This window comes from Danio aesculapii, chromosome 12 (genome assembly GCF_903798145.1).
Source record: "Danio aesculapii chromosome 12, fDanAes4.1, whole genome shotgun sequence".
Lineage (NCBI taxonomy): Eukaryota > Metazoa > Chordata > Actinopteri > Cypriniformes > Danionidae > Danio > Danio aesculapii.
The window spans coordinates 44785437-44798034 of NC_079446.1; the positions used below are offsets into that span (position 1 = coordinate 44785437).

Genomic DNA, 12598 nt, shown 5'->3' on the forward strand with positions numbered 1-12598 from the left:
TAATCAAAGAGTATTTAATAAGTATTTGCACTGTGAAAATTAAAATACAATGCGTTAATATTATTAATGATTAAATTCTTTCAAATTATTTATTAAATGATTCTTGTACTAAAAATGTCTTACTAACAAAACAAAAAATAAATAAATAAATAAATAAATAAATAAATAAATAAATAAATATATATATATATATATATATATATATATATATATATATATATATATATATATATATATATATATATATATATATATATATTACATTTACATTTACATTTAGTCATTTAGCAGACGCTTTTATCCAAAGCGACTTACAAATGAGGACAAGGAAGCAATTTACACAACTATAAGAGCAGCAGTGAACAAGTGCTATAGACAAGTTTCAGGTATATATATAGTCTTACTAATAAATGTGCACAAACACAGTGGTAGAAGTATAAGGAAGAATAAAACGGTCAATAAATGAGTATTTAGTAAATATTTGCACTGTGAAAATTAAAATAAAACATGTTAATATGTCATTAAATGATTCTTGTACTAAATACACTTGATATGAAGACATCTTATGGTAATTAAACCTATTCAATCTTTGACATATTAATACATTTATTTCTAATGAATGCCAAATTATTTTAATGGTGTCTGCATCAAATTAAATTGACAAAAGTTATTTAATTTCCATAGAAATCACATTAAACACAAGCAGGTATATAGTTTTAAATATTATTTACAAAAATAAAATGCCAAAATGTGAATAAAATGATCCCATATATATTTATATTGTGTTATATTTTATGCTATTTAAAGCTGTACTTGAATAATAAAATAGAATAAAAATATTAAATAACAAAAATAATTATTAGATTATAAAAATGTCTTACTAATAAATAAAATAATAATGAAAAAAAAATGTCTTACTAAAAATGTGCACAAACCCAGTGGTAGAAGTATAAAGAATAAAACTGACAGATCAATGAGTATTTAATAAATATTTGCACTGTGTTAATTAAAACAACTTGCGTTAATATGTCATTAAATGATTCTTGTACTAAATAGGCTGGATATGATAACATCTTTTGATATATAAATCATTTTCAGTTTTGACCTATTAATTTTTTTTATTTTGATTTATTGCAAATGATTTAAAAACTGCTCTGAAGACAATAAATGAACTGTTTTATTAATATCAGCTTGACTGCAGTGGATTGGTGTATTTTTACACCCTGAGAGTTCACTTACGTCAATATATGATGCATTGATATAATCTGAACAAGCGACCCCATCCATCTGTGTTAAAATCACTCTGGACTGGTCATCTGGATAACGGCAAAGACAAAAAGCTTTAGTTAGTTTCTAACCATGAACACGTCCTCATTTAAAGAACAGAGGCTTTGTTAAATAATAGAGAAATGACATTGATGTGGGCAGAAAACTTGAAAGTGATTGAAAGCAACCCTGAAGTGAAACTTGAAATCGCTTGCAACGGGCTATATGCACACCTAGTGCTTTTCATCCAACAATAGACTTCTGATGAAAGGCTTATGTGACTATTTACCATTTCACAAGGTTCCTTTTACAGCATCGATGGTGTAATATAATTGAAATACAAACAGTTAGACTTAAGCATTAATTTAGTTGTTCAAATGTAAAACTAAATGAAAGACTGTGTAAACACAAGCGCTGTTAGTAGCAGCAGGCTAGCACAGCAACTCCATTAAAAATACTGTGGTAAAATAAATAAAGTTCCATGTTTTAAAGACATGGCATGGAAAATGGAATTCAATGCAGTGCTTTTTGTTCGGTCTGAGACCCACTTTATTTTGTATAGACCATTTCAATGTACACTGTAAAATTGGCAGTGATTTCAACAGTAAAAAAAAAAACTGTAAGAATGCTACAATGCAAATCCGTAACCTGGTTAATAGTATGTTTCCTTATATATACGCCAAATAACCGTAAACTGACTTTCCCAGAATTCCCTGCATGGCTTCTTATGCTTTTTGTTGACATTACTATGGATCTTTTTAGTTGTTTCCCCATCAGTTATGTCCATTAGAGATTTATGTTACATCTAATGTTGATAAACAATGTTTATTTCATGACTTTAATTTTATGCGTATTACCATACTGGTGTTTAGTAGCTGTGTGAATGACACTGAGCACCTTCTATATACTAATACACTTCTCTGCTTGTGGGAGAAGTTGTTTGTGATGGGCATCGGCTTATTATGTAACTTACACCAGCATATGGCTGTGTTAATGTGTCTAACTGTGTAACGAAAGATGTTTAGATGTTGGTATTTCAAAATACAGGCATATTACCTCTGTAAATTAATAAAATAGTTTACCGTAAAAATGAGAAATTACGGTTTGTACCATATTTTTAACGGTAAAGTACTGGCAACCACAGCTGCCGTTTTTTTACCGTAAATTTTACGGATTTATTTTTTACAGTGTAGTAATGTTATGGCCCATGAACATTTCCTGCTTGTTGTCAAACTATTGCATAATTGTAACAAGAGACTATTTAATTATAACTTGCATTATAACAGCAATCTTAACATTATTTATCAATAGAAGCTTTGGAAATTAAATATGTATAACAGGAAATATGTTAGGACCATTGTTTACATCCCTCAAAATGGTCTATATCAATCAGGCAATAAACATCACAGATTTTTAAAGAAATCAGATCTTAAACGTGTTTAAAAGTGCTGACAAATGACTAATCACATTAAATAACATCCAAAATAAAAGTTTATATTTACATGTGTGCAGGGGCGTTGCTAGACATAAAGCTCTACTGGGGCACGTACCTCCTTCCCCCATCCCCCATCAAAAAGATGTGTTATAGGATTATCTGTTGTAGACTTAACACATGGCAGCTAATTAGGTTTATTAAGTCTTACCTCCCTGACTCTTCATCCCTCCTTTTTGCTTCATACAAAAAAATCAGGAGGCACGCTTAGTAAGATCACCATCATATTGTTTAAACTTTAGTTTTGTCGATTTGCGAAACAAAAAAGGCTGTTACGCTGGTTTTAAAACGCATGAGCGGCGCATAACAAGCAGGTAGCCTGCTTTTTTGGCGCGCATGTTAAATACCGGACTAGCACCGGCAGAAGAGCAGCACGTGCGAGAGCAGCGCGTGCCAGAGGTGCGTCAGTTTGCTTTTTGATTACACTGCTTTCACCAGCGTTGGTTCGGTTGCACATAGAGAATAACGTCTTTATTTCAGAATTACCACTCTTAATAAATACACTTGCATATGAAGTAAATCATAACTCAACGCATTTACTGGGGCACTGGAGATTTTTACTGGAGCACTTGCCCCAGTGAATTGGGTCTAGAGACGCCCCTGCATGTGTGTAATGGCTGTGTATAAATAGTGTATTTTATGTATTTGTGTCTATTTAAATATGCATATTAAATGCACAGACATTGCACAGACACATGCATTATTTAAATACAAACCTTCATTTTGGATGCAATTTGATTAATCATTTGGCAGCGCTTATATTAGTTTTTAATTTATGCAATTTATTTTGAGTTAGATTTTCCTGACACAATATCTTAAAAGGTCTTAAAACTGGTTTCATTTTCCATGAGTGAACAAAAAATGCATAAATAAGCACATACATGTATATTTTAATTTTAATTCTCTCAAAATCTCTGACTGAACAGATGAACTGAGAGAACAAACAAAACAAATATAGGGTCCTTACATGGTAGTATGTTAGGATATCTGTTTTTGTCCTTGTTTTCTTCTTTATTGGCCTCTTCACATGTTCCTTGTATCGAACCGCCAGGTAAAGACTGTTAACAATACACAATATACATATTAACAACACTGAAATTACATGGTAGGGCTGCAGTACTAAGACAAAAATAGTCAATATTGTCCATAACTGCTAATGCAATTCTAATAATGATCAGTAATATTTATTAATAGCATACATGTAAAATATTTAAGCATTTTGATAAACATCCTAGAAAACGTTATGCAAAAATTCCTATTCATAATCACGGAGGCTGCGAAATTAATCCCTTATATCATATCTTCACTTTTTGCGACTTATTATGAGAGAATTGTACAAAACTCAGTCAGCAAATTGAAATTGTAGCAATGAGCAGCTGAAAGCGGTGACTAACCTAAGAGTCTTTGATTGGCTACTAGAATCGATGAGCTCAACAGAAATGTTAGTGATTGGCTGTAAGGATTTTCTAATGCAACAAGTCCAGATCGAAATGTAACATGGGGACATTTCATGTGGAACAAATTACCAAAATCCATCAAGGAAATAAAAGATTTAAGGAGGTTCAAAAAAGTAATCAAAAGATGGTTGTTTGATGAGGATAATTAGTTTGCATGGTGGACAAGGATGTTTTTATTTTATATGTTACTGGATTGTGTATAGGGTTGTAGCTGGAAGGCCACTCGCTGCGTGGGACGTATGTTGGATAAGTTGATGGTGCGTTCCGCTGTGGCGATCCCTGATTGATAGAGGGACTAAGCCGAAAAGAAAAATTCATGAATGAAGGAATGTATTTGTGAATTATTTTGTTCCCGTTTTAAAAATGTATGAGGTACTGTCTGTTTTATGCATCATCGGTATTTTGAAGCCATACTTTGTTTTATTTAACAGCGAGGACCACAATGGAAACAAGCCCAGGGCTTTATTGTGTTTTTATCCTTGACAGTTTTTATTTCAAAATGTATGGGATACTTGTACAGCTTGTCTAAAATCTGTCAAATAAAATTCAATAAAATTCAATTTAATTCAATGACATCCGTATTAGATTTAGATTGTCTGGAGCTTTTTTTGATGCTTTATCATAATTTGCAGACCATATTTGTTCACTTTTGTGCCATTTTTCCCACACGCCAATACATATTTAGTTTTAGTGTGTAGAAATAATTTGTTAACCCATTTAGGATTATTTATTACTATTAATGGTGTGGGGGCATTTTTTGCCATTTGTTTGTTTTTCTGCCATTTTCCCACAAGTCCTTATATATCTCATTTTATTGTGTAGAAGTATTTTGCTAAATCTGGTATATCTGTTCATTTTTGTGCCACAAGAACACATTTGTTTAGTTTTATTGCACACAGGCATTTGTTTGTCCTAAATCATGATTTTGTAAGGCATGGATATCATTTGTTTCGTGCAATTTTTGCTACAAGTTCCTATATATTATGTTTTATTGCACACAAACATATTTTTACCCCTTTATTGAGAATTTATTGGGCATATTTGTTCATTTCTGTGCCGTTTTGGTCACAAGAGCACACATATTACATAAGACATTTTATTTCTCTTTATCATGAATTTGTAGGACATATTTGTCCATTTCTCTGCAAATCTTAGTTTTTGTTTCATTAATTACACAGATGCAGTTTTACCCCTTTCACGTGAATTTGATAGCCATATTTGTTTATTTGTTTTACCATTTTTGCTATAAGCCCTTATAGACTTTGTTTCATTAATTGCAGATGCATTTTTACCCCTTTATCATGAATGTGTAGGACATATATGTTCATTTTTGTCATAAGAGCATATAGTATACATTGCACACAAGCATTTTTACTGCTTTTAAGCATATTTGTTAGGCAGATTTTTTTTTTTTTTTTCACAAGTCCTTTTATGCTTTGTTTCATTAATTGTATAGATGCATTTTTACACCTTCATCATGAATTTGTAGGACATATTTGTACATTTTTGTGCCTTTCTTGTCATAAGATCATATAGTGTATATTGAACACAAGCACTTTTACTGCTTTTAATCATATTTGTAAGCCATATTTGTTCTTTTTAAAAAATTTTCCAACAAGTCCTTATAGATTTGTTTCATTAATTGCACAGATATTGCACAGATGCATTTTTACCCCTTTATCAGGAATTTGTAGGGCATATTTGTTCATTTTTGTGCTTTTTTTTGTCATAAGAGCATATAGTATACATTGCACACAAGCATTTTTACTGCTTTTTATCATATTTGTTAGCCATATTTGTTCTTTTTTTTACTATTTATGCTACAGGCCCTCATAGATTTTGTTTCAGCAATTACACAGATGCATTTTTACCTCTTTATCATGAATTTGTAGAACATATTTGTACATTTTTGTGCCTTTTTTGTTATAAGAGCACATAGTTTATATTGCACACAAGCATTTTTATAGCTTTTAATCATATTTGTTAGACATATTTGTTCTTTTATGTAGTTAGTTTTGCCACAAGCCCTTATAGATTTAGCTTCAATAATTGCACAGATGCATTTTTACCTTTTCATCATGAATGTGTAGGACACATTTGTTCATTTTTGTCATACGAGCACATAGTTTATATTGCACACAAGCATTTTTACTGCTTGTAAACTGCTTGTACTGCATATTTGTTCTTTTTTTACCATTTTTGTCACAAGTCCTTATATGTTTTGTTTCATTAATTACACAGATGCATTTTTACCCCTTAATCATGAATTTGTAGGACATATTTGTATATTTTTGTGCCTTTCTTGTCATAAGATCATATAGTGTATATTGCACACAAGCACTTTTACTGCTTTTAATCATATTTGTTAGCCATATTTGTTCTTTTTTACTTTTTCTGCCACAAGTCCTTATAGATTTTGTTTCATTAGATGCATTTTTACCCCTTTATCATGAACTTGTTGACATATTTGTTCATTTTTGTGCCGCAAGATTTAATTTTTGATGCACACAAGCATTTTTACCTTGTTAACATAACTTTGCAAGACATATTTGTTACTTTGTTAATTGTTAATTCCTCAAATTGTTACCTAACACACGAATTCTGTGCAAACCTGATCATGCAGTTCAAATTCCCACCGAAGCTGTCATTTAGTTATAGCTCAAATGAATGATATTACATGTGCTTTGTTCCTATATGTATAGGCCATTGTTTAAGCAGCAGAGCCACTTCTATTCCCACTTAAACAGCATAAGTGGCCATTACGATTGTTGAGCGTAAACAGGGTTTCCACGGGACAGAAGATTCACATGGTTCATTGAGTGTGTGTCGTGAATCACGGGCCTGTGAGAGGAGCGCGTCTTGAATCATGCGTCTAAAAGCAGAAGAGAGGGGCTTTCTCGAATGACTCAGTGCCTGATGCACGTCTTCATTCCTGTAATTCTCACTGGGAAATGACCGCAGTTGAGCTGTCAGCAAATGTGGAAGGATATTTGCTGATCCGTATGAATGCTCCGCAGTGTTTTCTGCCAGTTAATAACAGCACGATAATGCACCATCAGCTTCTTTACCAGCCGCAAAACAAAATAACTATCTCTCCGGCAAGTGTTTTCACTAAACACACAGAGCCACAGCTGAACTTGCGAGGACTGAAGAGCGATTTGGGGGGTGGGGGGTGCCGAGTGGTCGCTAACTGAAGAGCGGGGGATGGTTGCGCGTTGGGTTTGGTGCGCGAACATGCAGCAGGTTTCTGGCCGGACTGTACCAAAAAGCTGAGTAGTGGGGGGGGTGATTTTCAGGAGACAGAACAATACGGGAGATGGGTCTGAAATACGGGAGACTCCCAGGAAAAACGGGAGTGTTGGCAGGTATGTTAGTAATAGCAGTGCAATTTTATGAATCCTAAGGCTAATTATAATATCAAACTCATTCTAATATGGTAAAATAAAATAATAATAAAACATATATTAAAAAAAGAGTGTGTGAAAATGACACGGGCATATCTAACAGCTCATAATAACATGCATTAGCTACCTCTTCACAAATATCTTATTTTATTAGCGTGTATATTAGGAATATTAGCGTGCTAGTTGATCAGCTCCCTTCTCCAGCACATGCCAGTGTCCTCAAGATTACAGAAATAAAAAAGGCACCAGCAACTGTCTATGATTTGCTATGGTTACTACTTGTTTTGTGGTAGTGCATTTATTTTGATATCGATCAAAACTGACTGGAACTACCTTATTTCTGCATTTTTAAAACTGGCAGATCACCACGGTTAGATGAAAATTCTGAATAGCCAAGTTATAACAAAGCAATTTTATAAATCCCAATGCTAATTATAATAGCAAAAACACACTACTATGGTAAAATATAAAAAATATATTTTTATTAATATTAAAAAAGGAGATCCTATGTGTGAAAATGATTTGGGCATATCTAATAACTCAAAGTAACATACGTTAGCGAACACTTTGCAAATATCTTATGAACATTAGTGAATTAATTAATCCCCATCAGCTCCTTAGTGCAGCACATGTCAGAGTCATTAAGATTACAGAGAGAAATGAAAGCAACTGTCAATGAGATGCTATGGTTACTACTAATGTATTGTGGAAGCACATTTATTTTGATCTGTTATCAAAACTGACCTGAACTACCTGTGCATTAAATGATTTTATTGCACACCTTCCAGCCAATCAGAATCAAGCATTTCAATAGACTATGGAATAAGATGTTTGTGGAACTTTCAGCAAGTTGAGTGATGTAACAAGTGCAAACAATAATAATGAGCTATACTGTACAGTGGTTGGACATGCCACAGAGTTCTGTATTTATTTCTGCGTCACCACAATTAGATGAAAATTCAGTATGGCTTAGTATCAACAGAACAATTTAATGAATCTAAATGCATAATTATTATAGCAAAAACATGCTACTATGAAAATATATTAAAACATTTTTAAAAATGTAAATATTACAAACAAGACCCTATATGTGAAAATGATACGAGCATATCTAATAGCTCATAGCAACAGGCGCTAGCTACCGCTTCACAAATATCTTAAAAATATTAGCATGTTAGTTGATCTCCATCAGCTTAGTAATAACAAAGCAATTTTATGAATCCCAATCCTAATTATAACAGCAAAAAGATGTTACTATGGAAAAATATTAAAACATTTTAACAACGTAAATATTACAAACAAGATCCTATGTGTGAAAATGATACGAGCATATCTAATAGCTCATAGCAACATGCGCTAGCTACCTCTTCACAAATATCTTAGGAATATTAGCATGTTAGTTGATCTCCATCAACTTAGTAATAACAAAGCAATTTTATGAATCCCAATCCTAATTATAATAGCAAAAAGACGTTACTATGGGAAAATATTAAAACATTTGTAACAATTTAAAATATTACAAACAAGATCCTATGCATGAAAATGATACGGGCATATCTAATAGCTCTATTTGTGGAATATTGGTGTGTTAGTTGATCTCCATCAGCTTAGTAATAGCAATGCAATTTAATGAATCCCAATGCTAATTGTAATAGCAAAAACATGCTACCATGTTATATAAAAAGGCATTTACTTCATCATTAATAAATAGTACTTTAAAAAAATCAGTAGGTAATGCGTTAATATTAATGATGCACCGAATTTATAGCCATCGAAATTTTTTTTTTCTAAAATAACACCTTTGGTTTTAGGCTAAAAGAGAAAAATTGAAAAAGGTTATGCAGCGCCGCACTGGCCAGCAGTTTCTATGTAGTATACTTGTTCCTGCTGCTTGCAATATCACTACCGTGTTGTCATGGCAACGCTGGCGAAATGAATTTTTCTCAACACATTCACTGTCGACACAATTTCAACATCAACAAAATGTGATTATTTTATTGCCTTGTGTTTTTTAAAGTAAATATAATTTATGCTATTGAGTTATATTTAAAAGGCTTACAAATTTACTTAATAATGTTTATTAAATATATAAATATCTATGAAAAGCATTTTCAGTTTCGATTTAATTTTTCATGTCAGTGAATCTCTAGTTTATATTACATTTAAATGAGTAGACTGATGCTGTTGAGACTTTATTTGTAAAATGTCCCTTGTAAGATATTTATGTAAAAGGTAAATCATTGTACTGTAGTGCATTGAAGGATTTTAAATGTACAACATGGATGCAAAGGACTTGACCCAAAAGTGCATTAAAATCTTTTAATGCACAGAAAGCCGTTGATTATCCTGCTTATTCCACTATAAATTAGTACTAGTTTGCAATGAATTGTTTGATAAGATCTTCCTAATTTTAATACATTTTTGTGTGCTTGTATACATGACACAGTTCATATTAATGTGATATGATGAGCTATCATGATAGTATCTTCTTTCTTTTATTAATGTTTCCAAGCACAAACACAAATGAGGACACAGAAACACTCACACTGTACTCTTCCCGGAAGAGTTTCCCATCATCGGCTGAACGTATCCGATACTCTTCCTCCAAGTTGTCTACCGGGATGGGAAGATATGTTTTGGATGTTGAAGGGGATCTGGGCAGTAAGACCACTGTCTGTTGCTCTGTGGACCAACACAGTAAATGTTTATTATAGGCAAACACTTCAAAAGTAATCAATCTAAGACATTCACAAATGAGAAAGACACCTTTGTACAAACAATAAGCACAAATTTACAATCACCTCACCCACTAGCAGATACAAGCACACACGTTGTTCAGTAATTTGATTAACTGGTGGTTTTTCCAGCTATCAAAGACACTTTTTCAGTAGTGTTAATCAAATGTTCATTCAGAGTTTGTTCAATAAATAAATTCATTCATTCATTTTCCTTTAGCTTAGTCTCTATTTCAGAGGTCGCCACATTGAAATGAACCTCCAACTATTCCAGCATATGTTTTATGCATTGAATGCCCTTCCAGCAGCAACCCAGTACTAGAAAACACCCATACAAACTCATTCACACACACACACACATACACTAGACAATTTAGTTTATCCAATTCACCTATAGCGCATGTCTATGGACTGTGGGGGAAACCGGAGCACCCAGAGGAACCCCACGCCAACATGGGGAGAACATACAAACTTCACGCAGAAATGCCAACTGGCCCAGCTGTGATTCGAACCAGGGACCTTCTTGCTGTGAGGCGACAGTGCTAACCACTGAGCCACCGTGCTGCAATAACTAAATTATTTTCAGAAATTACTTTAACTGGTGAAACACAATAAATACATCTGGATCACATTTGTGATCTGTCACATGCTAATATTTGAGAGAAAATACACTCTTGCTTGTTTGAGTTGGATTTTAAATAATACTATATGCAACTTTTATAAGTAACATTCACAAATATATATCTGTTGTGAATGTTGAAATGTTCCCATTGAAAAGTAACATGTGTATTGTTTGTGAAATGCTGTATAAATGTAATGTTTGCTGTTCACATAAAAAAGAAAGAAAATGTTTTACAAACATTAAAATAAATAAACGTTTTGAATAATCAGGGAACATTTAAAAGTAATAATGTGTATATATATATATATATATATATATATATATATATATATATATATATATATATATATATATATATATATATATATATAAAAGAGACAGATTTAATGCAAAAACAGCTGTGCGCTGTTTGTATGACTACATAGCTGCACATAACAGCTGCTCATATAACGTTGTATATAGCAATATAGCTGTACATACTCTTGTCAATTTGTATATTTGCACTCACTACTTCTATTTTTTTTTAAAATATATTTATTATCTGTTTTTTGTCTTGTCTCTGTAATCCTGTTGCACTGTAGAAGCTCTGTCACGAAAACAAATTCCTTGTATGTGTGAACATAACTGGCAATAAAGCTCTTTCTGATTCTGATATTTGTTGCAAAAATTCTATATTTGGAACAACAATTTTGTCTTTAGATTTTATTTTTATTAAAAGGTTTACACTTGACTCCTAATATGTATTTATATTTCATCTTTGGTTTGTGCCTCACAGCAAAAAGGTCACTGGTTCGACTCCCAGCTGGTTCAGCTGGCATTTCTGTGTGGAGTTTGCATGTTGGCGTGGGTTTCCTTTCGGGTGCTCCGGTTTCCCCCACAGTCCAAACACATGCACTATAGGTGAATTGAATAAACATAATTGGCTGTAGTGTATGTGTGTGTGTGTGTGTGTGTGTGTGTGTGTGTGTGTGTGTGTTTCCCAATACTGGGTTGCAGCTGGAAGAACATCCACTGTGTAAAACATGGCGGAATAGTTGGCGGTTCATTTCACTGCATTGACCCCTGAAATAGAGACTAAGCTGAATGAAAATTAATGAATGAATCTTTAGTGTGTGTGGGTGTGTGAATATCTCACCTTGGATTATATATTTAGCTATAGCAATATTTTGTACAAAGTTTTTGTTTATATAATTTTTTAATTATAATTTTTACACTAGACATCTATTATGTTGAATTTATAATTCATCTTTGGTGTGTGTGTTTGTGTGAATGTGTGTATGTTTAGTTATAGCTGCAGTATATTTGGAACCAAATTTGTTTATATATATATTTATATATTTATTACATTTATTACTATACCTAACTCCTAATATTTTGAATTTACATTTCATCTTTGGTGTGTGTTACTGTGTGTTCACACTGAAAGCGGCTAGAGCATCAAAGTAGACAGAAGTCATTAATTTTCAATGGGAGCCAGCGGCGATAAGCTGGGTTGTTGCTAGATCAGATAAAGTTGCGGCCGGAAGTTAACAAGAGTTATTTATATTATTTATTAAATTTCCCATTTATTGTATTTTATTAACGTCTACCCCTATTCCTACCCTAAACCCAACCATCACAGT

General features: G+C 32.6%; 1 protein-coding gene across 5 annotated transcripts in view; it reads right to left on the bottom strand.

The window, feature by feature from the left end:
* ptprea (protein tyrosine phosphatase receptor type Ea) overlaps nucleotides 1–12598 on the bottom strand; it is a 60029-nt gene that overhangs the window by 30553 nt on the left and 16878 nt on the right. For all 5 annotated transcript variants that reach the window (XM_056469850.1, XM_056469849.1, XM_056469848.1 and 2 more), the window contains 3 exons: nucleotides 10165–10301; nucleotides 3726–3816; nucleotides 1240–1316 (listed from right to left, as the gene is read on the bottom strand). In XM_056469850.1, the coding sequence (XP_056325825.1) occupies nucleotides 1240–1316; nucleotides 3726–3816; nucleotides 10165–10301 (305 nt within the window). The remainder of the gene's footprint in view (nucleotides 1–1239; nucleotides 1317–3725; nucleotides 3817–10164; nucleotides 10302–12598) is intronic.